This window comes from Humulus lupulus, chromosome 7 (genome assembly GCF_963169125.1).
Source record: "Humulus lupulus chromosome 7, drHumLupu1.1, whole genome shotgun sequence".
Classification (NCBI taxonomy): domain Eukaryota; kingdom Viridiplantae; phylum Streptophyta; class Magnoliopsida; order Rosales; family Cannabaceae; genus Humulus; species Humulus lupulus.
The window spans coordinates 206,954,758-206,979,769 of NC_084799.1; the positions used below are offsets into that span (position 1 = coordinate 206,954,758).

The following is a 25,012-nucleotide window of genomic DNA, read 5'->3' on the forward strand; positions in this document are numbered from 1 at the left end:
AATTTTTAGAAAATTCTGAATAGTTTACAATACCGAAAACTAGGTTCAAACATGTTCTTGCACGCATGACTAATTTTTTTTACGCGTATGGAAAACATGTTTGAACCTAGTTTTCGGTACTCTAACCTATTCGGAATTTTCTGAAAATTTGCAGGATGCTCTAAATAACTACAATATACACGGTCATAAAAAAAAATCATGCCGAAAATTGTTCACGGGTCGAGAAACACTGAGATTTCAAATATGAATAATGATATGTGCACTAAAATTATGCAACTGATGTGATATTATTTTTTAAAACAGTGGGTCTAATCTAAAATAAATGTGATTGGTTAAAAGAAACTACTAAGTTAGTTGGTTTAATGTTTTGCTGCACATATCATTACACTTCAAATATAGATAACAAAAAACATACTATTTTTTTCATTTAAAAAAAATATATTTTGAATGCTTATAATAAAAAAAATATACCGGATATTTTAAAACTACAATTGTTGAATTATAATTTTATACTAAACGTATAGAGTGTAGTTTCCTCTGAAAAAATAAGAGAAGAAAGTTATTTTTTATATATATATATATATATTTATATATATATATAAAGTTACTCTTAATTAAATATGAATTAGGATACACCATTTATTCCAAAGTTTCAATTAATAGAATGTTTTTTCTTTTTGTTGACTAGTAAAGTAAATTAATAGAATGTTGAAAATTTCTGAAATAAATAATAATAATATATTTATATAACTTTTTAAAAATGAATTTATATATATATAATAGTTTGCCAAAAATTATTTTTAATGGAGTACCAAAAAGCTAGTGAAATGCTATTTAACACATTTTAAGGGTAGTATATAGTTTTGTTAGCATAGTATACATTTTTTAGTAATAATTTTGTAAGTTTTGTTAGTATATTATTTTTCAACTTAGTATATGTATTGTGATATGGTATATCATTCAACAACCCATAAAAAAAACTAATTAAACAAAACTAATATACATATATCATAATATTAAAATATTAAGAATAAAATAGTAATTTGCTAAATGACATATATAGTAATATGTAAAATTAAAAAAGTTGTTAGGCTATTTTACTACAAAATTAAAAATACGGACATTTACTTACTTTCATACACATTAAGACTCATTTTGCATCATGAAGCATTTCTCATGAAGTGCCAAAAAACTAGTACAATGCTATTTAACACATTTTACAAAAAAATATGAGTCCAATGATGTTCTAAAAAGTGTATCATATTAGACTAAATATAACATTAACTAATTTTTGGTGCTAAATTTGACACAAAATTTTCTTTAAATATAGTATAATAAGGAGCATCGATTAGATATTAAAGATATCGTGCAGCATCCCATAAAGAGCATCATCATCAATTATATATTGAAGATAGTAAGAGCAATTTAGTCTTTGAATCGATACCTAGCTTCCCATATTAAAAAGTTGATGCCATTATTATTAGAACTTCCTATTGCTATAGCCTGTTGCCCTTCACTTTCTCTACTTTTCTTGTTCACTTCCAACTTTGAGCTTTCTCTCTCTTTCTCTCTTTCTTGGAATTCTGAGTTCATCTTCTTCATTCACTAAATTTCCCCTTTCATCTTCTCTACCATTTTCACTTGTTGCATTTGAGTTTTGAGTCATTGTTGTTCCAATCATTTTCATACCATTCTCTATATTGTGTTCCACATTTAAAAAAAAAAAAATCTACTCTTTCTTCTTGCTTCTATTTCCCACTTTGAATTGATATTAAAAAAAAAAAATTCTACTCTTTCTTCTTGCTGCTATTTCCCACTTTGAATTGATATTAAAAAAAAAAAAAAAATCTACTCTTTCTTCTTGCTTCTATTTCCCACTTTGAATTGATATTAAAAAAAAAAAATTCTACTCTTTCTTCTTGCTGCTATTTCCCACTTTGAATTGATATTAAAAAAAAAACATTCTACTCTTTCTTCTTGCTGCTATTTCCCACTTTGAATTGATATTAAAAAAAAAATTCTACTCTTTCTTCTTGCTGCTATTTCCCACTTTGAATCGATATTAAAAAAAAAAATTCTCTGTTCATTAGTGGTCAGCAACATCTTTAGAAGAGTTCAGGTAAGTTTTGTTCAAATATTTTATATTTTAAAAGTATTTTTAATATTTTACAGAAACTCAAAAGAAATTTGGGATCCCACTTTCATCTTCTCAAGTGTTGTTTGTAATTTTCACTCTCTTATTCGTCTTTTATTTTCTACATTATGATAAAAATTATATAAAAAATAAGAGCTTCTGTAGTTTATTCTGTCTTTAGTTTTCCCTTGTCCTCTGTTTGTCACAATATTCCTACTTTGATTTGATCTTATTTTAATTGTAATTTCCACAAAAAAAATTTCTTGACTACTTTATAGACATTAATTTCTGAAGAAAAAAGATAAAGAAAAAAAGGGTACTGTTGGCTTAGCTATTGATCTCTCAACTTACAATATCCATAAAAAGACGATCAGGTGTGTGCCTTGCTGCCTTTTCATAAAAACATTTGTTTTGTTCTGGTTTTCAATATTTTGTTAAATTTTATATCATTGTATAACTTGCTCTTGTATTTAAATTTTACTCACTAGTAAATTGGGAGAGAATCAAGCATGGATTTTGCTATTTCAATTGCAACTTCAATTGTCGCAAAGATTGCCGAGTATACAGTGGCACCAGTCGGTCGACAATTGGGTTATCTATTTTGCTACGCAGGGAATGTAGATAACCTCAAAACTCGAATGCAAGAGCTGAAGAATGCCAGAGATAGATTACAACATCGTGTTGAGGAAGCCAAAAATAATTGTCAAGAAATTGAAACTGATGTTCAAAGCTGGCTGAGCAGCGTTGATCGGATCTCCGAAGAGGCTCAGACATTTCTTAACCATGAAGGCCATGCAAAGGCTGTGTGCTCTTGTGGATCCCTCCCGCATTTGGTGACGCGGCATCAACTGAGTAGGAAAGCAAAGAAGATGTCATTCGATGTATGCGCAATCTTAAAAAAAAGCAGTTTTGATACGATTTCTTATCGTCCTCCGATGGAAAGCTCCTTTGCAATAACCAAAGGCTACGAGACTTTTGATTCGAGGAGGAAAATTTTGGAGGGCATAATGGCAGCTCTGAGAGATGATAATAGGAGCAGGATAGGCTTGCATGGCATGGGTGGAATTGGCAAAACTATGCTTGCTAAAGAAATTGCTAAACGGGTTGAGAAAGCGGAGTTATTTAGCAAGGTGGTTATGACGACTATTTCACAAACACCTAATATGAAAGAGATTCAACAAGATATTGCTGAAAAGCTCCAGCTAAGTTTTGGGCAAACACAAAGTATGGACGTACGAGCTGATCTACTTCGAACGAGATTGAAGCGAGAAAACAAGATTCTATTAATTCTCGACGACATTTGGAAGGAACTCGATCTAGAAGCTATCGGAATCCATGATGAGTGCAAGATGCTACTAACCTCTAGATATCGAGATGTTTTACACAACTTCATGGGTATTGCTGAGAGTAATATTTTCTTTATTAACGTTATAGACTCAAGGGAGGCTATAAGTTTGTTTAAGAAAATTATTGGAGATATAGTTGAAACTCTAGATTTCAATTCTTTGGCCTATTTGATCGTCGGCGAATGTGCAGGCTTACCAATTGCCATTGCAGCAGTGGCACATGCTTTAAAAGGCAAAGTATTGTCCACATGGGAGGATGCATTGGAACACCTACGAAGCTCAAACTTTAGAGACATAGATGGAGTGGATATGAAGGTGTACTCATGTATAAGGATGAGTTATGATTTTCTCGGAAGTCACGAGGAGGTGAAATCATTGTTATTGCTTTGTGCTTTACATAAAGAAGATCAAGAAATAGGAGTCGAGGACTTGGTGAGATATAGTGTGGGTTGGCGCTTGCTTCAAGGCATCAACACGATGAAAAAAGCAAGAAACAGGGTGAATTCATTGGTTGATAAATTGAAATCTCACTGTCTCTTGTTGGATGGTGAAAATGAAAATTATGTGAAGATGCATGATGTTATTCGTGATGTTTGCATAGTTATAGCATCAGAAGATAAGCATAGGATGAGTAACATAAAAAGTGTTGATGATTTTGCCAGTCATGAAGGATATAAAGCGGCTAAAGCAATTTCCTTACTTGACTATGATGATTTTGGTAAGCTTCCTGAAAAATTGGAATGTCCAAGGGCAAAATTACTTCTTCTATCTAGCTGGTCTCTAAATTCAATTCCAGAGAACTTTTTTGAACAAACAAGGGAGCTTGAAGCTTTGGGTATGGAAGGTGCACGTATAAAATCATTACCGACATCCTTTCATTCCCTTCAAAATCTCCAAACATTATGTCTAAGTTATACCAATCTACAAGACGTTTCCATCATTGGGGACTTGAAGAATTTAAAAGTTCTTGATCTATCCTACTCTTCCATAAAGAGGTTGCCAAAAGAAATAGGAGAATTATGCCATTTGCAACTATTGGATTTACAAAATTGTGGAAACTTAGAAGTCATCGAGCCGAATGTCATTTCAAATTTGAGACAATTGGAGGAGCTCTATATCCCACAAACATTTCAAGGATGGGAGACTGAAGAAGGTGGTATGAAAGAAAGAAGAAATGCAAGTCTTATTGAGATAAAGAATTTGCAACGGCTAACAGTTTTATATTTAAGCGTAGAAAGTGAAAAAGTTTTACCAAAGGGGTTGTTTAGTGAAAAATTGGAGAGATACCAAATATCTATTGGAGGAATCCATGACTTTGATTATTATGCAAATGGATCTTCAAGGTGTTTGCACTTAAATCTCTGTCAAATGAAAGAATTAAATGCCCTTGGGCTTGTATGGCTGAAGAAAATGTCTGAATATTTATCGTTAGAGAGATTAATGGATGTCAACAATTTTGTTCGTGATCTCGATAGAGAGAATTTTCCTCGATTGAAGCATCTTATGTTTCGTAATAATAATGGACTTCAATACGTCATTGATTCTACAGACCTGATTCACTCTCATCACGCCTTTCCATGTTTGGAGTCGTTAGATCTTGGAAATTTAACAAGCTTGGAAATGATATGCCATGGTAAACTCCCAGTAGGCTCATTCAAGGAATTGAGAGAAGTAGAAGTGAGCAATTGTGATAGATTGAAGAATCTGTTCCCTCTTTCTATCGTCAAACTACTTCATCATGTTACCGTTAGTGAGTGTGAGATGATGGAAGAGATAGTGACCAGTGGGAGAGAAGATGATGAAGCTACCGATAAGATTGAGTCTTTGCAATTGCGCTTTTTGAGCCTACAATCTTTACCAAACTTTGTCCACTTCTATTGCTCCCAGCTGAAGGAAACTTGTGCGTCTTCAATGATAGATTATTCCAAGCCTTTATTCAGTGGAACGGTACAACTCTTTTTATTATACAAGCACACTTAGTTATACACTTATAAAGTTTGGATTGACAATCTCTAATATTATTAACTGGTTAACAAGTGTAATGTTTTTTTTGGGGGGTAGAATGGAATATTTTATTATTTATTTCTTAAATGGATGAATACTTGAGTGAATAATCACACCTTAATTTCTAACCTTTACTTGAGTTGCAATGTAGCGAATACATCTTGTTTCGATAAAAAAATATTAGTTGTTATAGCTAATTATTTATTTTAATTTTTAAATATATATTTTGAAATACTTCAGTCTCAACTAATTTATGCAATTATAATTGGCTTTGCAGGTTTCGCTTCCTGACTTGAAGGAACTGGAGATTTTAAAAATGAATGTAGTAACATTATGGCCAGACCAACTTCCATCAAATTTTGACCTACAAAACTTAACAAGCTTAACAGTAGAAAGCTGCAACAAAATAAAATATTTGTTCTGTTTCCCTATGGTTGAAAGGCTTGTAAACCTGAAGAAGCTGAAAGTAGATGATTGTTTGGTTGTGGAAGAAATTCTAATAAGGAGGAAACTAGGAGAAAAAAGAATGCTGCAAGAGAATATTTTGTTCTCCAAACTAGAAACTCTTAGCCTCTCCTATCTTCCAGCTTTCAAAACATTTTGCTCAGAAGATTCTTGCATCAAAGAAATGTCAGTTGATGACGATGAAATGAAGGTCATAGCAAAACATCTCTTCAATGGAAAGGTAAGTAATTTAGATTTTTTTTCTCTTTTCAAATTTTTTTCATCATTATATATATACAGATATTCAAAGCTTACCATTTTCCAACTTGAGACCATTTTTTTAGGAGTTCAATGTTTAATAATGAAAATGACTCTAATACTTTACCCATGCATATGCTCAAAATGAAGACAGTCCAGTAATATGTCTTCTAACAATATATATCGACAACTGCATATGATAAAACACTTATCTAAGAAAAAAATATTGACAATTGTAAGGAAACAACTACAATTGTTGTATATACAAATAAATTATAAAGCAAAAAAATAGATTAAAATGCTATCCAATTAAAAAAAATACAAAAAAAACAATATATACTAAAGTTTAATACATTGACTAGAAAAAATGTTTTATTGTATTACCTTAGAAAAGTTGAAATAATCTTTTAAGAGAAATGCTAAATGTATTTTATTTTACATTCTCTTTTGCCCTCACAATATCCTTAACCATTAAAAAAATGTAAAAGAGAATGGTTTTCTCTTAATTGTAATCACAAATATAAATAATAAAAGAATGTATAAAAATATTATTGCCATTTTTTCGATAGTTTACCACATCCATCAAATCTTCAAAGTCCAAAATCAAATTCACAATTAATATTGAGAGTTATTACATATTTCATTTCATTTAAGGAGTTGGGGTAAATCTTACATCATGTTTACACAAAGTAATGCACAAGCTCTGACGAGGTCATCAGAATTTATCATATGATCTGCTTTGAAATTATTATTATTATTATTATTATTATTATATAAAGTAGTCTATTTGAATATAATTAAAAAGATAAAATCCTAATAGATTCTCTTGACTCTAATATCTTTCACTTTAAATCAAATAACATCTAATATTCTCTTAGTCACAATTTATTACTAAATTAACTTTAATCTTTTGTTGTATGATGGTTTATTAATTAGAAAATGGGCGGAAGAGGAAAAAAAAACATTGGTATTTGGCATGTCCAACATCGTATATTATGATTGGTGTAAATCAATGTCAGAACTCATATATTTTAATTTAAAATAAAATATACGAGATTTAATATTGAATCGCACCACATTAAATATTGTTGTACACCAAACATTGTTCCTTAGCAATACTAAAAAAAATAGAGGTGGCAAATGATATTCAAAATACACATTATATATTCAATTCAGATCACTTGTTCCAACCATAAAAATAACCAATGCTCTCTAAGGAATTAAAATAAAAACAACATAAGGAATTATGTAAGTATGTTTTTCATAGTCCATTTCCAAAGTTAACTGGAATAAATTTTTAGAGTGCATGCGTGCATAAGGAAAATATACAATTCTTCTTATCCTACTTGTTTTATTTTCAGATTGCATTCCCCAATGTAACTTCTTACATCCACAACTTAAAAAAGTTACATGTTACAGAATGTAATAAATTAAAGTATCTCTTATCATCAGCCATGGCTCAATGTCTTGTACAACTTAAGGAATTAAGAGTATTTGCATGTAAGATGATTGAAGAGGTAATAGTTATTGAGGAATCAACGGGAAGCAAAGGAATAGTATTAGAAAATATTTTACTCCCCAAATTAGAATCTCTTGTGCTTGAGGATCTTCCAAATGTTATCCAGTTTTGTGAAGGAGATTGCATTGAATGTCCATCATTGTTTACACTGCATATATGCAATTGTCCCAAACTGAAGGTATTTATCAGTAATTCCATGGCTACAAAGACATGTACTATTAATGACAAAAAGCATGAAGAAATGGAGTCGGTGGCGGCTAGACAAAGTCTGTTCAAAGATAATAAGGTATTCATTTTCTTTGACCTGCTAATCATCTACTTATTAATAATATGGTTTAAGAAAGTAGGTACGGTAATTTTAATTTCATAACACAACTTCTCCATTCTACTATTTAATGATACAAACTACACTACAATATTATAATGGGATGGCTAGTTATGTCAGTGGCATAATTCTTTTCAGTACATTATTATTTATTTTTCTAGTCTCTTATCATGTAACCAGTGACAGAGTTAGTATAATATATTAAGGAATCAAAAATATTTTTAATAAAATTTATGCCAATTTATATATAAAATATTTAAATGTACAATTTTTTCTTTTATTCTAAAGGGGATCCATATAAATTTATATAAATATATTTACTAGATTCAAATAACGTGAAATGCACGTTTGCTTAGTTTCATTTATAAAATTTATTAAATATATTTATTAAATTTGTATCATTGTCATATAAATTTCAAATAAATAAACAATATTATGTATAAAAGAATGATATAAATATACTAAATGAAAAATTAACTGCACCGGTGCAACCAAAAAGTTGGCTGCACCGAAGTGTTGCCCTATATATTATTATTATAATAATATTTTATAATATTTATAAAATAAGTATTAAATATCTAGTCTTGTATTAAATATCATTATAATAACAATATTTATTATAATAATAATATTTAAATATATATTGATATACATATTAAATATGTAGTTTTGTATTAAATATTATTATAATAATATTTTATGATATTTAAATTCATACTAATATAATTAATAAAAAATTAAGATAATATATTATTATCATCATAGAAATATTTTATAACATTTAAATTTATAATACTATAATTATTAAATATCTAGGTATACATTTTATAATCCTTGAATTTGAATTTATATTAATATAATTATTATATATGTAATGTTATATTAAATATTATTAGAATAATGATATTTTATAATATTTGAATTCATATTAATATAATTGATAAATATCTATTTTTTTTAGTTTTAATGGTATATTTTGTTAAATATTTAGAGTATTCCATTAAAGTTAACAAAACAAATCGTTAAAATCAATAATTTATGTTATCTACACACTTTTTATATAGAAGAAATATTAATTATTTAAAAAAAAATACATAGTAAAAAAAAAGTTATGGGATTGTAGCTACCCAAATCCTCCTAGCTCCATCATTGCCTAGATATGATTAATTTTATAAGATAATTTAATTTACACAAAAAATCTTTATTGTGACTATTTAAAGTCAAACCACACAACAAAAGTAAGAGCACTCCAAATGGATGATGTACTCCATCCTTTAAAATACCTCCCCAAAACATACATTTTTTTATTTTACCTCTATGTTTTACATTATACCATACATCAGCTTCTCTATATATTTCTCTACATCATTTAAATATTATATCTTTAAACATATTTTATTAATTAAAGTAAAATAAAATAATTGAAAAAGAAAAAAGAAATAATAAATATATACTAAATGGGAGAGAGCAAGCTTATAAAGAAAAATAATAATATTAAAATATTATATAAAGGATATGTAAATGTTATGTAAATGTAGATATGGATTAATTAGAGTTTGTGCATAGCTATTATAAATATATGTATAAATGAGCTTATGGAAAATGTTTTTGTGAGTTTTAAATAAATATTATAGAGAAAGTGTATTACAAAATACATCACCAAAACATATTTTTTTTATAATTTACCTCAAACTTTTACATTATATCACATATCAACTTCTCTATTTTTTTCTCTACATCATTTAAATATTATATTTTTTAAAATATTTTATTCATTTTAAGAAATAAAATAATTAAATATAATAGTATCACACTCATATATATACAAAAGTTTATAAAAAAATAATAAAATATTTATAGCTTGATGAATAGTATTTCACTACATATAGAGAAATACTATTCATTTAGGTAAAAAAAATATAAGTTTACATCACCCATTAGAAGACTATTTAACAAATTTTTCTCCATATTATAAAGAATTAGACATTTTATCTCATCTATTGGGAGTGCTCTTAGAACTTGATGATAGATTTCCCAAATGGATGGAAAATGGTTTGTTTGCAAACCAACCAAAAACTTGAATATCCATTCTCGCTCAATGGACTTTCTCAACTTCACTTCTGATTTCATTTCAATGTGCTGATAATAGCTATAATCAAGATCTTCCCACAATGCTTGTAGTTTGTGGAAGTAGACCGCCACAGAAGACCTCCCCCGCTTCATATCACAAATCTGCATTCTTGCATTCTTACTTGGTAGATATGATATAAGTCTTCTTAACTAAAGTATCCCAAATTTCCTTTGCTGTGGAGAGAAATAAGCAAGTGTGGGCAATGTCAGGCTCCATAGAATCGAGTGTTCTCGGTATCCCAATAATCAAAACCGGGATGTGTAGGGTTTTGGTTTGTCAATAGTGTCAATAGTGTCAATAATGCTTCACTACATATAGAGAAATACTATTCATTTAAGTAAAAAATATATAAGTTTATATCACCCATTGGAATATTATTTAATCATTTTTTCTCTATATTATAAAGAATAAGATATTTTACCTCCTCCATTGGAAGTGCTCTAAGTTGTCTACCTTCGCCATGAAAATTTTACAACGAAAAAGTGCAACAAAAAAAAGGTTTTCTATAAGAAAAATTTATATTGTGAAGTTATATTTCAAAACAAATATTAGTCCTTGTTATTTTTCTTAAAGATGACACAATTTAAATTTGTATATTAAAAATACTAAGCTAACAAGTTAAGATCTTGTTGGCGATTGCAAGTATATATCATGAATTGAATTATTGTACTTTATAACTGATTTCCCAAATTAATTAATTTCTTTAATACATTATTTATCATCTGTTCGTTTTGTAGGTCATTTTCCCTAACTTAAAATTGTTGGAGACTGATTGGGGTGAAGTAATAGAGGAGATATTTGACATGAGTCAATCTTCAATGATGTCCATCTTTGGCAACCTTTCCCAACTTGTCTTGAACTGCTCATCCCGTGATAAATCAATTGCTCTATCAAATTTCAACTTCCTTCAGAAATATCATAATATTGATACACTTTGGTTGAGTGGTTTTTTTGTGGATGGGCATCAGCATCACCAACAACAACAATCCGGAGATGGTGAGACTTATGAACTAGTCAACACAAGTTTAAAGAAACTGGGTATTCACAATGATCATACGATGAATCATCTGTTTGGAGACCCAGAATATGCCCAACCATCAAATTCTGTTGTCTTTCAAAACTTAGAATTTTTGTATGTTCGGGAATTTGGCAGATTACAGAGCTTTGCGCCATCGTTTATGTCTTTCCACAAATTGAAAACTCTTTATGTATCAAAATGTCATAGGCTGACGTATCTGTTCGCCTCCTCAACCTCAGGGACTCTGGTACATCTCAAACATATGAGCATAACTGATTGCAAACGAATGAGGGAGATTATTAATAGAGATTATTATAAGGAAGGTCAAATAGTAGAAAGTGAACACCATGAGTTTATTTTCCAGAGATTGGAGGAATTAACGCTTTTGGATTTGCCCAGTCTTGAAAGCTTCTACTCAGGAAATGAAGTTATGAGTTTTCCAAATTTGAAAAAAATATCTTTGGAGGGATGCCCTGAGATGAGGAGATTTTCCCATGGAAATATATGTACCTCCGCACTATTCGACACAGTCGAAGCTGAAGGTGTAGAAATTTGGGAGGGAGATGTTAATACAACCCTCACAAAAATTTGGGAGGGAAATGTTGATACAACCCTAACAAAAGATTGGGAAGATGATTCCGATTTTGGATTAGATTTACAACATTTATTCGCTCAAGAAATGGTAACCTAATTTATTCATTGTATATCTATGTTTTCAATTCTTATTACTGTTTTGGATAAAAAAAAAAAGTTGTTAATTCATCCATTTTGAGTTGAAACTAGTTAGTTCTCAACGATTAGCACAAAATTTTATTTCATAGAAACTTTGAGCTTTATCAAATTCAACTTGTGAAAGATAGTAGTTCGTATATTGTCTTTGTATGTGTGATTCAGTTAATGATCTTAATCTGTTTAGGATGATCAGCATCGTGAAGAGGATGCTTAATCATTATCTTTTGTGCCTGTGGAACCTACCAAGAATAGAGCTTTCTTAGAAGCACATGGTGAGATTACCATCTTCCTTACTAATCCCACCTTTTTTTCTACTCTGAATACAAATGGGTTATTAGAATATGCAAATGACTATAATTTGTGCTATTTATTGCTGTTAATGTAGATGGTGCTTATGGCAGGTCTCACTAATATAATCCTATGATTTATTGCATGGAAGATTATACTAAAAGTGTCCTTTGTTTTATTCTTAAGTAAGTTTCTAAGATATTCATAGTTTTCTCTAAGATATAATTTGTCTATTGTATAAGTGATCTGTTAATTGGGTTTATCAATCTTATTGAATTTAGTACAATATGAATCCATGGTTTTGGATTGAAGCTTTAGTGGTAGTCCTTGAAGTTTGAACATTTTGATTTGGTTTGTTTGAGGTTGATTTGCTTTTCATATATATGATAAGTGCATATATTGCTTTTGGAGTTGAAGATCATATAATTATTAAAGTAAATTTATTACAAAAGATACTTTCAAAATATAATGTGTTTTGAATTCAGAAATGATGGTCTCGTGGTTTATGATCAATTAGTTTTCTTAATACAATGGGGCAAAATCATTGCTCTGATTTGGTGAGGGAATAAATGAAATGGGAAATATTCTGTTCATTAGAGAAACCAGGTTATTTTTTAAGGTAATGTTGATTAATTTTCACTTAAACCATCTTGTGTTGTTCAATGTATATTTGAGAATGCAAAATCTTATTTGTTTTTGTAATGACCCAACTACTCTAAACTTTGGACCATTAATGACTACTATACATAGATACTAATTTTTAATAAAATTTACAATTGAAATAATCATAATCTTCATTAAAACTTGTAAAACAAATGTTAAACTACATATAATTTAAAGTAGGATATGAGATCCTATTGTTTGAAACAAAACATAACTTTGACATAATGAAAACTTAATTAAAACTTTTTACAACCAATTGCGGAAAAATACATAAAAAACCATAATTAAAGAGACTTCATCCTCGAATTGAACTCTCGGTCCATTGACTCCATCCTGCCTCAATACACATCCCCAAGCTTCCAAGAACCTTTCCCGCCACCAAAGCTATTTTCCTGCACATATACACAAAAAGGAATGAGCCTAATGCCCAACAAGGAAAATTTAACACATAAATCATATACATAATATTCATATCAACATATACTAAAACGTATCATAACATATGTCACATATACTATAATGGCCATTATTACTTGGGGTCCCGTAAACTAAACAAGTCATATGTCCATTAGATTTGTGGGGATTGCTAGCTAAGCAAGTCATATGCCCAAAATTTATTAGGGATTGTTAGTTATACAGGTCATATGCCTAAGTCTACAAACATACATAATAGGGATGTAAATGGGGCGGGTCTGCCCCGCCACGTTCCGCCCCGCCCCGTTCCGCCCCGCCCCGGCCCGCCCCGGCCCGCCCCGCCCCGCCCCGATTAGTTTCTTGGAGCGGGACGGGTCGCCCCACCCCGGCTTAATTGGGGTGGGTGTGCCCCGCCCCATTTGCCCCATTTAACCTTTTTTTTTTCAGAAACATTAAATTATAATTTTAGAATTTTTCCCAAGCCTAAATATTATTTTTTATTGTAATCTTTATATTTTACACTTGGTATCAACTACACCATCAAATATTATATTTTGTTTTTTTTTATTTTAAAATTTACAAAATAAATACAAGAATAAGGATGAATTATATAAAACATATTTTTCAATATTTATAATTCTTTCTAGTCTATATAGAATTAAAAATATTCTAAACCACATATAAAATGTCAATTTTACGTACTATGTATATAAGTAGCAAGAGAGAATTGAGTTAGAGTATACAAAAAAAAAATTTGAGGCGGGCGGCCCCGCCCCGTTTAAATTCCTAGTGGGGCGGGGCTGCCCGGCCCCGCTTAAATTCATACCGGGGCGGGGCGGGGCGCTGCCTCGCCCCGAATTCCGCCCCGTTTTTACCGGGGCAAAGATGCCCCGTCGGGTCGGGGCCCCGCCCCGCCGCCCCATTTTGCCATGCCTAATACATAATATATCATATAACATATACATAACACTTAAATCATAAGATAACACATAACATAACATATAAAATCCTATCCTATTTTCCTTACCAAAAATACCGGGATATGAGAACAGGTTTGGGACTTTGGAACACTCCTAAAAACCATCAATGAAAGGGTGAGTATACTGAAGAAAAAGGAATGAAAAGAATGGACAAACTATACCATGAAGAATATACTTACCAAAAACCTTATGTTCAAGATCTTAGATTTCCTATCCAAAAATAAAGAATAAAGTTAGGGTGTTGAGTAGAAACTATAAGAACTTTAAGGAAAACAAAACTGAAATGAACTAGAGTTTGGAATACCTTAAATGCTTCTATACCGATCTAAACCTCGAACCGAAATGTGCTATAAACCTTACTTCCCAAGTGTTTGGTAAGCTTATAATGATTAAGCTTATAATTCCCAACCCAAGTGTTTACACTCTCAAAAATAACCTAGCAGCTTGCAGCCTCTGAACTTTGCTTGATGAATGAATATATGGTTGGGTACTAGGTCCTATTTATAGAGTTCAAGAATGAAAAGATCTTCATTTAACTTGAATAAAATAATGGCTTTTTAAGTGAAAAATATTTGAATTATCATTCAGAAGAGGCTGAAGACTCGGTCAGAAAGATGTTGGACTTATCAAGAGGTTAAAGATTAAAATGATAACGTTTTCAAAAACATTCAAAAATATATCAAAGGATCCTCACCCTCAGGCTCAAAGGTGGCCATCTTCCTTCTGCAGTCAATGGTTGCCCCATACTTTGCTAACCAATCCATACCCAGTATCATATCAAAGTCAGTCATAACCAACTCTATAAGATCCACTGACAACTCTCTGCCCTCCACAATCACTGGCAAAGATCTGACCCATCTCCTGGATACAACCAACTCCCCAGTGGGTAACAAAGTACCAAACCCCACAGCATAGAAATCACAAGGTCTACACAACCTATCAATAATACTACTAGCAACAAAGGAATGTGTAGCACCAGAGTCAATCAATACATTATAAGCAGTTCCTGCACTAAGTAGCTGACCTGTAACAACTGAGGGGGAAGCCTCAGCTTCTGCCTGAGTCAATGCAAACACTCGAGCTGGGGCCGAGCTGTCTGCCTTCTTGGGTTCTTCCTTTCTTGCCTTAGGGCAATCCTATTTTAGATGATCCACTGCTCCACAAGAGAAGTAGGTCCTAGCCCTACACTCTCCCAAGTGATGCCTCTTGCATCTAGGACACTCGGGATAAGACCTCCAGGCTTCATTGCCACCTGGACAACCCACAGAAATACCACGGGGCCGTCTGTCAGGACTTGGAACTGGGAAGGTGTCAGGAACCTTCCTCTTCTGATCACTGGGGCCAACACCCCACCCAGAACCCACAAATGGAGGACCTGGCCTCCTGAAATCCCTTCTGGCTGCATTGTCACGCCAGATCTTGGTCTCTGCAGTCTCAGCTGTGAGTGCCTTTTCCTCCACCTGTGCGTAAGTAGTAACTCCTGCCACAGTGGTGATGCATACATCTCGGGCTAACCTGGGCTGTAGCCCCTGTAAGAAGCGCTCTCTCCTGGTCCCATCAGTGGGCACCAACTCCTTGGCAAACTTTGCCAAACGATCAAACTTTAAGGCATACTCAGTTACTGATAAGCTTCCTTGAAGTAGCCTCATAAATTCATCAGCTTTTGCCGCTCTAATAGCGTCATTATAGTACTTCTCATTAAACAAGGTCTGAAACTCCTCCCAGCTCAGGAGATTAACATTCTTGGTCTGGCCAACCACTTCCCACCAAATCCGGGCATCATCCCGAAACATATAGGCAGCACAGGCCACCCTCTCACTACCAACTACCCTCATAAAGTCAAGAATAGTGGTAATCATTCTCATCCATTGTTCAGCTTTGGTAGGATCGGCACTGCCTTCAAACACGGGAGGTTGTTGTTTCCTGAACCGCTCATATAGAGGTTCTAATCTGTTTTCAACCCCAGGCAGCTGCCCAATAACTGACACCGACACAGAAGGTGCCTCTGCAACACTGGCCACTACCGGCACTTGCTGCTGTCTCAGGAGACGAAGCTCCTCTCCCTGTTTCAACACTATAGCCTGCAAATCATTAAACAACTGCTGCTAGTTTGCAGGTGCTGGCTGTGGAATCTGGGATTGGTCATTCTCTTGACCCTGACTATTGTCATTATTCTGACCCTGACCACTCTGGCCAGCTGCAGTGTATGTCTGCTCTGGGTTCATTCTGTCACTGATACCTTACTGAAACAATAATCAATACGGCCAGTCAGGTAGTAATAACTAAACCTCTTGCCGCCTCACGGTCCAAGAACAAACAGACAACCATCACATTCCACAGTCATTCAGTATTCACAAACAGATACATGTTTATGGCACTCAACACTCAGCATGTATCACATAATAACTCATAAACAACCATACTAATAAGCAGGTGCCAGCAATCTCAATACTAATCAGTACACATTTGCGGAGGATATAATATTTCAGGGCACAGGCTCAACATGGTATCTCATGCACACAAGTAAAGCATATATATCACATTTAAACGATTATACATGTAACCACATAGATAGTTACCAACCATGAGTTGAGCTTGACTTCGGTGATGTGTGTACATACTCAGCCAGTCTACAGGAACCTTAACCTTGGCATTGCTCTGATACCAAGTTGTAACGCCCTGGCTACCCCATAACAGTTACGGTGAACAGTGAACTGGAAATTTGACCCGCTACCCGAGTCCTTTGGTTAAAAACGTGATCTAAGTGTTATTATTAGGTTAAGGTGGAAAACCAGTAAAAGAGAAAGGGTACATTTCATTAAGTAAATAAACTACTCATGAGCCTTTCAAAATATCTACAAGCTATTCATAATACAAAAGAGTCGCTACAGTTTCAAATTTACAATCCCCGCCGGCCTAAGCGGCAAAAATAGGGTAAACCCCTAGTCCCTCTGAGAACTCCTTTATGTACACCACATCGCCCAAGCTCTCCACTCAGGGTTGGTTACGCTTCTCCTTTCCTTTACCTGCACCACACAGCACCCATGAGCCAAGGCCCAGCAATAAAACACAATAAAGCATGACATAATATCAACAATGATCATAGTAACCATTCAAGACCAACAGTCCAATACAGATGGGTGACAATAGCAAAACTCACAAAGATGGGTACAACTCCCTCTAGCCATGTGACGATAGGGTCACCAGGGCTTAATTGATAAGTAGTTATTTCATAAGTTTGATCAGGACAGGTGCATGGTGATTGGTCACCAACATAACCTTCCTCCCAACTCTAGAGTCATAACTGTGGACAACGTCCCCTAGCCATGTGACAAACAGTCACCGGGGTCATATACCTTGGATAAGTACATCTAGTCTTAGACCAAGCAAGCGCTTATAAGTTCTTCGACCTTAGGGTCGGTCCCGTATTAATGCCATGGAGCTATTCAATGCGTGATCATCGACTTTAGAGTCGGTCCCTGACTAGTCAGTGCCATAGACAGGTAATCAGCGTTCACTAGCATTTAATATGCAATCCATGTCCACAAATATCAACCAACATGCTTCAATAGCAAACCATGCATGTCATGTACCTATACAGGGTGCAACTGTGTACATACACTGTTTTCTTACCTCTGGTTCGAGTGAGAATTATTATATGAACGACCCCTGAGAACGATCAATCTTTAAATTCCTTGACGGTTACCTGGTCATAACCAAAATATAGGATTCATCAATAAAAATGATAACTGAGGGTTCCCAAACCAAAATCTAGCCTCCGGGACACCAAACACTATCCAACCAGGTACTAAGTTCAACCCCGAGGCCTAAGGTTTGAATCCCCAAGCTAAAAACCACATTCTGGCAAAAATGACCTTAAGGGTCGCGGCCCTCCCGTGCTACGTCGCAGCGCTCCCCCAAACAGAAAGGGGCCTTCCCTGCCAGACGCCAAGGGTCGCAGCGCACCACAGCTGCGCCGCGGCGTCCAGCCCAGAACAGGCAAAAAGGCAGCACGCGCACCAGAATTCTCCCCTGTGTTTTTCCTCTCAAACCAGCCCTTCAAACCAACTCCAAACCTCCTCCAAACACACAATTAAACCCCTAAACATCACCCATAACTCACCCTCATCAAATCCCAACCAAACCTACACAAAAACTCCCTTTGATTCCCACTTCCTACATCAAAAACCATGAGCTGAAAAATAAAAGGAAAAAAGAGTATAACCTGAGTTCAATGGCCAAAACTCACCTTAAAACCAGCTTTGAGCCTCCCTCACCAGCTGAACCAAGTCCACCAACCCAGCCTTTGAATTCCCTAGCTTGAATCCCCACCTAGAACTCAAAAACCTCAAAGGAGAGATGAAGAAGAGTGATATACGGGGAAGGAAGAAGCAAGTCCCTATTTTTGTTCTGTTCTTCTACAGCCCTCCTAAGTTATATATATCCAAAACCCCAAATGACCAAAATACCCTTAAGTCACCTAAGCCTCTAAAACCACTTCAAGGGTAAAATTGGTACTTTCCACTTATCCCGTTAATCATAATTAACACTTCCCAATTCCCACTAATCTCAGTATTCTCAATCATCAATAATTCATATCCCATTACCCTAAAATCCGCGGTAACGCTCTAATCACTAAAAACACCCCGAGACTCACCCCGAGCCCCGAGCTCAAACCTGTTATGACCAAACCGATAAATCATAATTAAAGACCGTCTCATGCCGAAATACTCGAACCAATCCACATTATAATGTGGTCTCACAATATATCATTAACATGCAAACAAATATTCAATTATACCCTCAACGGGCCAAATTACCAAAACACCCATGTAAACATATGTGGACTCACATGCATGCATTTAACATCATATTATAATATAATTCTCATAAACATGCATAAACACATTTAATGGCATAATTAAACAGTTATGGCCTTCCCGGCCCACTAATCCAGCCATTAAACCATATTAGGGAATCCGGGGCATTACAGGGTGCAATTTTCTTACCTTTGGATTTGCTAGCCTTGTTCACTGTGATCCTTGAGCACGATCCCCCTTGAGCCCCAGCGCACACCTAGACACAACCATAGATCAAAATCATCACCAAACCTCAAGTCCGAACCCTAGCCTCAGGACCAATCTCGAGCCCTCAGGAAGCTCCAATTCCACCAAACGGGGTGGTGGAATCGAACCACGAACCCCCGGGCAAAAACCCCTGAAAATAACTCAAAAACCCCTTTCTGGAAATAGGGTAGCGCTATAGCGCTCTAAGGAGGGCGCTACAGCACTACAAGCAGAACCAAAACACCCTCAGCATGCATGGCCTAGCGTTACAGCGCCCAAAGGCTAGCGCTGTAGCGCTAGTCACAGACAGGCAACACTGCATTTTCCCTTCCTGCGCTTTCCCCGAGCCAACCCTTACCAAAACTCTTCCAATCCTCAACCAAACTTAAAAACAAGCTTATTAACACACTCCACTCATCCCAAGCATCCCAAATACTCAAAACCCAAGCACATGCATCCCTAATCTCAAAATTCTCCATAGTTGACCCTAAACTCAGAAACTCAGTAGAAACCATAGAATTCTCAGAGTTGAAACCAAAGTTCCTTACCCTTAACTGGAGTGTTGATGCTAGGATACCCTCTACTCTTTCTTGTCTTCCTCCTCCTCAAATCCTTGGCTCCAATTCCCTAGAATTCCCCATCAATTCAGCTTAGATACCTTAGTTAAAAATTAAAACCAGAACTAAAGAAACTTCAGAGTTTTACCTCAAGTGGAAGGTTTGCTCTTGCTAAACCCTTTCCAATTCTTCAAGCCTAACTCAGAAACCTTATGGCTCAACTTGATCTAGCTCTCCTCTAAACTTTGCTTCAAGAACCCTCAAGAAAATGGTGGAAAAAGCCTAAACCGACCTTGCCTTCCTTCCCTTCTTTCTCTTTCTTTTCTTTCCTTCTTTTTCCTTCTTTTCAGACTTCTATTTTATTCTACAAACTCCACTGAGCATAAAGCCTCAGTAATACCTATCTCTTAAAAGCCAAATGTCCATAATGCCCTCCCCTTTAATCCTAACTCTTTTAATCCACTTAGGGCATTTTGGTCATTTTACCCAATTCCCGCTAATTCCTCGAGTGTCTCTAATATTTTCCGCTTACTTCCCGATACCTGATTAATCACTAATTATACTCCTCGATGTCAGAATATACCCCAATATATTCTCTAAATTCCCATTTATACCCCCAGGCTCGCCCCGAGTCGGGTATAAATCCCCGCCGTGACTTTTTCGCTAATCTGCTCACTAGGATCGTCTCGAATCACAGATCACAGATATATCCACATAATAATGTGGTTTCAATAATTATCGCATATATATATACAGTTATGCCTGCAACGGGCCAAAATTACGATTATGCCCTTCTAACCTATTCAAGGCCCGCATGCATACTAATACACATTGTAGAGTCCAAGAACTTTACTTAGCTAGTTAGATAGTAGTATAATAGTAATAGTAGTAGTATTTTTATTTGGACTCTCATAGTAACACTTGTAGAATTTCTAAGTTTAACCTATAGTTTAAGAATATTAGTTTTAACCTAAGGTTTGATTAATATGACTGATATTGATGGTAATATTTATTATATTATAAGGTTTAGATAGACCCAATAAGAAAGTAACACTTGTCATGTGTATGTTTAATGATAATTAAGTATTTTTGAGGAATAAGTTTATTAAGAGTAATATTTGAATATCCTAGGGTCTGTCAGCAGCTTTGAAAACGTTAGAGGACTTAGTCAAGGCTGTTTACTCAATTCAAATCAAGCTAAAATTGTGTAATTTAGTGTTTAAATATTCAGCGTATGCCGATATATCGCAGCTATAGGGGGCGATATATCGCAATACGGGGATACGAAAAACACACAACTTCGCACAAGCACCTCGACAAGCCTCGGGCATGCTGGCCCAGGCGATATATCGCCTACAGGGGCGATATATCGGCTCCTTCAGTGCATTTTGAAAGTTTTTGAAAACGTTCTCATTTTAAATCTTTAACCTCTTGATAAGTCCAGCATCTTTCTGAATGAGTCTTTAGCCTCTGCTGAACGATAATTCAAATATTTTTCACTTAAAAAGCCATTATTTTTATTCAAGTTAAATGAAGATATTTTCATACTTGAACTCTATAAATAGGACCTAGTACCCAGCCATTTATTCATTCATCAAGCTAAGTTCAGAGGTTGCAAGTTGCTAGGTTATTGAGATAGTGTAAACACTTGGGTTGGGGATTATAAGCTTACCAAACACTTGGGAAGTAAGGTTTATAGCACATTTCGGTTCAAGGTTTAGATTGTTCATAGAAGCATTCAAGGTATTCCAAAACTCTAGTTCATTTGGTATTATTTCAAGTTCTTATAGTTTTCTACTCAGCACCCTAACTTTATTCTTTATTCTTGGATAGGAAATCTAAGATCTTGAACATAAGGTTTTTGGTAAGTATATTCTTGATGGTATAGATTCGTCCATTCTTTTCATCTCATTCTCTTTAAGTATACTCACCCTTCCATTTATGGTTTTTAGGAGTGTTCCAAAGTCCCAAATCTGTTCTCATATCCCGGTATATTTGGTAAGGAAAATAGGATAGGATTATATATGTTATGTTATGTGTTATGATTAACCTATGCTTTATGTGATGTTATGTATGTTTGTAGACTTGGGCATATGACCTGTAAAACTAACAAGCCCCAATAAATTTATGGGCATATGACTTGCTTAGCTAGCAAGCCCCACAAATCTAATGGGCATATGACTTGTTTGTTTATGGGACCCCAAGTAATAATGGCCATTATAGTACGTGTAACATATGTTTATGATATGTTTTATGTTGCATTATGAATTTTATGTATATGGTTTATGTGTTAGATTTTCCGTGCTGGGCATTAGGCTCACTCATTTATGTTTATATGTGCAGGAAAATAGCTTTGGTGGCGAGAAAGATTCTTGGAAGCTTTGGGGATGTGTATTAAGGCGGAATGGAATCAAAGGACCGAGAGTTCGATTTGAGGATGAAGTTTCTTAATTATGGTTTTATATGTATTTTTCGCACTTTACTATGTAATCAACTTTATTTACAATTATGTTATGTTTTTCTTTTAAAACAATGGGATCACATATCCTACTTTGAGTTTTATGTAGTTTAACATTTGTTTTTTACAAGTTTTTAATGAAGTAATGATTATTTCACTTGTAAGTTTTATTAAAGATTAGTGTCTATGTATAGTTTTTGTTAATGGTCCAAAGTCTAGAGTAGTTGGGTCATTACACACATAGTCATGCATCTCAAATATTCAAATAGCCATATAACATGCTTTAAATCATTAAATCACATACATTCCAATTATGCCCTCCCGGCACACTAATCAAGGCCCTTAAACCTTATTAGTAAATTTGGGTCGTTACAACTATCCCCTCCTAATGAGAATTTCATCCTCGAAATTTACCTGAATAACTCGGGATATTGATCCCGCATTGCTGTCTCAAGCTCCCAGGTCACCTCCTCGACCTTACTATTCCTCCACAACACCTTGACCAGAGGAATCATCTTATTCCGCAATACTTTATCTTTCTGATCCAAGATCTGAACTGGTTGCTCTTCATAAGCCAAATCTGTCTGTAACTGTAAATCTTCATACCTTAATACATGAGTTACATCCGAGACGTACTTTCAGAGCATAGAAACATGGAATACGTCATGAACTCCAGACAACGATGGTGGCAAAGCTAATCTGTAAGCCACCTGACCAATCCTTTCCAGGATCTTGAAAGGTCCGATGAATCTAAGGCTTAGCTTGCCCTTCTTTCCAAATCTCCTCACTCCCCGCAGAGGTGAAACTCGAAGGAACACGTGGTCCCCAACCTGGAACTCCACATCCCTATGCTTAGGATCAACGTAGTTTTTCTGTCTACTCCAAGAAGCGAGCATTCTAGCTCGGATCTTCTTTATAGCTTCACTTGTCCCCTGAACCATGTCTGGTCCCAAATATCTCCTCTCACCCATCTCGTCCCAATGAATGGGTGATCTACACTTCCTCCCATACAACATCTCATAGGGAGCCACTCCAATCATTGACTGATAACTATTGTTATATGAAAATTAAATCAACGAAAGATACTTACTCCATGAACCTTCAAAATCAATCACACATGCTCTGAGCATATCCTCCAACACCTTAATCGTCCTCTCAGACTGTCCATCAGTCTGAGGATTAAAGGTTGTACTGAACTTCAACTGAGTCCCCAAAGCCTTCTGTAGACCACCCAAAAACTTGGAAGTGAAGATAGGATCTCAGTCTGACACTATAGACTTAGGAACCCCATGGATACATACGATCTCCCTCATGTACAACTCAGCATACTGATCCACGGTATATGTCCATCTCACCGGAAGGAAATGGGCTGACTTAGTGTACCTGTCTACTATCACCCACACCGAGTCATGAAGCCCCATTGTCCTGGGTAAACCTCCCACAAAATCCATAGTAATATCCTCTCATTTCCACTCAGGAATACCTAAAGGCTGAAGCAACCCTGCTGGTCGCTGATGCTCAGCTTTCACCTACTGACAGGTTAAGCATCTGCAACGTACTCCACCACATCCTTCTTCATCCCGGGCCACCAATACAACATCCGTAAATCTTGGTACATCTTCGTGGTACTCGGATGAAGCGAGTATGACGTCGTATGAGACTCATCTAGTATCTCTCGTCTGATCCCCTCATCAGTTGGAACACAAATCCGTCCCTGATACCGAAGTAACCCAACCTCAGAAACAGAATAGTCCTTAGCTACCCCCGCTAAGACATCCTCCCTAATCCTCTGTAACTGAGCATCTGCCAACTGTTCTTCCCTGATCTGCCCTAGCAGGGTCGACTGCAGAGTAATATTGGCCAACCAGCCTACCACCAACTCTATCCCTGCTCTGACCATCTCATCAGCTAACTCCCTTGAGATCTGGGTGGAACTGTACAATTGACCTGGGCCACTCCAGCTCAATGTATCTGCCACCACATTGGCTTTCCCCAGATGGTAAAGAATGTCACAATCATAGTCCTTTACCAACTCAAGCCAACGCCTCTGCCTTATGTTTAGGTCCTTCTATGTAAAGAAATACTTCAGACTCTTATGGTCAGTGTATACCTCACACTTCTCCCCATACAGATAATGTCGCCAAATCTTCAGTGCGAATACCACCGCCGCTAACTCCAAGTCATGGGTAGGATACCGCTACTCATACTCCTTCAGCTGTCGTGATGCATATGCTATGACCTTCTCATTCTGCATCAACACACAGCCTAAACCCAACCTTGATGCATCGCAGTAAACAACAAACTTTCCTTCCCCCGAAGGAAGACTCAACACAGGCGCTGTAATAAGTCGTCGCTTCAACTCTTGAAAACTGTCTTCGCACTTGTCTGACCAGATAAACCTCAGATTCTTCCATGTCAATTCTGTCATCGGTGCTGCTATCTTCGAGAAGCCCTCAACAAACCGTCTGAAGAACCTGTCGAAGATGAAGCTCGTGCTCTGTTTCTGAACTGGAATACACCAAGATGTCGTCGATGAAGACAATAACAAACTGATCCAGAAAATCCTTGAACACCATATTCATTATATCCATAAAGGCTGCTGGGGCATTGGTCAAACCAAACGACATGACCAGAAACTCATAGTGCCCATACCGCGTTCGGTAGGCCGTCTTAGG

General features: G+C 35.2%; 1 protein-coding gene across 2 annotated transcripts; it reads left to right on the forward strand.

Annotated features, from left to right (window-relative positions):
- Positions 1–1,401: 1,401 nt before the first annotated feature.
- On the forward strand, positions 1,402–22,437 carry LOC133789288 (disease resistance protein At4g27190-like). 2 transcript variants are annotated; one of them, XM_062227085.1, is made up of 8 exons: positions 1,402–2,508; positions 2,623–5,427; positions 5,762–6,169; positions 7,548–7,991; positions 10,899–11,861; positions 12,096–12,183; positions 12,297–12,384; positions 22,223–22,437. In XM_062227085.1, exons 2-6 carry the CDS (start codon positions 2,644–2,646, stop codon positions 12,123–12,125), a joined length of 4,629 nt encoding a protein of 1,542 aa, XP_062083069.1. In that variant the 5' UTR covers positions 1,402–2,508; positions 2,623–2,643; the 3' UTR covers positions 12,126–12,183; positions 12,297–12,384; positions 22,223–22,437. The 2 variants fall into 2 exon arrangements, with proteins under 2 accessions (XP_062083069.1, XP_062083067.1); XM_062227083.1 differs by lacking the exon at positions 12,297–12,384.
- The last annotated feature ends 2,575 nt before the right edge of the window (positions 22,438–25,012 follow it).

Bases quoted from the DNA above. Each gene is read 5' to 3' on its own strand.
- LOC133789288 (XM_062227085.1), top strand. From the start codon at position 2,644: ATGGATTTTGCTATTTCAATTGCAACTTCAATTGTCGCAAAGATTGCC. The intron at 6,170-7,547 runs GTAAGTAATTTA...TTTTATTTTCAG, and splicing joins AACATCTCTTCAATGGAAAG to ATTGCATTCCCCAATGTAAC. The intron at 7,992-10,898 runs GTATTCATTTTC...TTCGTTTTGTAG, and splicing joins GTCTGTTCAAAGATAATAAG to GTCATTTTCCCTAACTTAAA.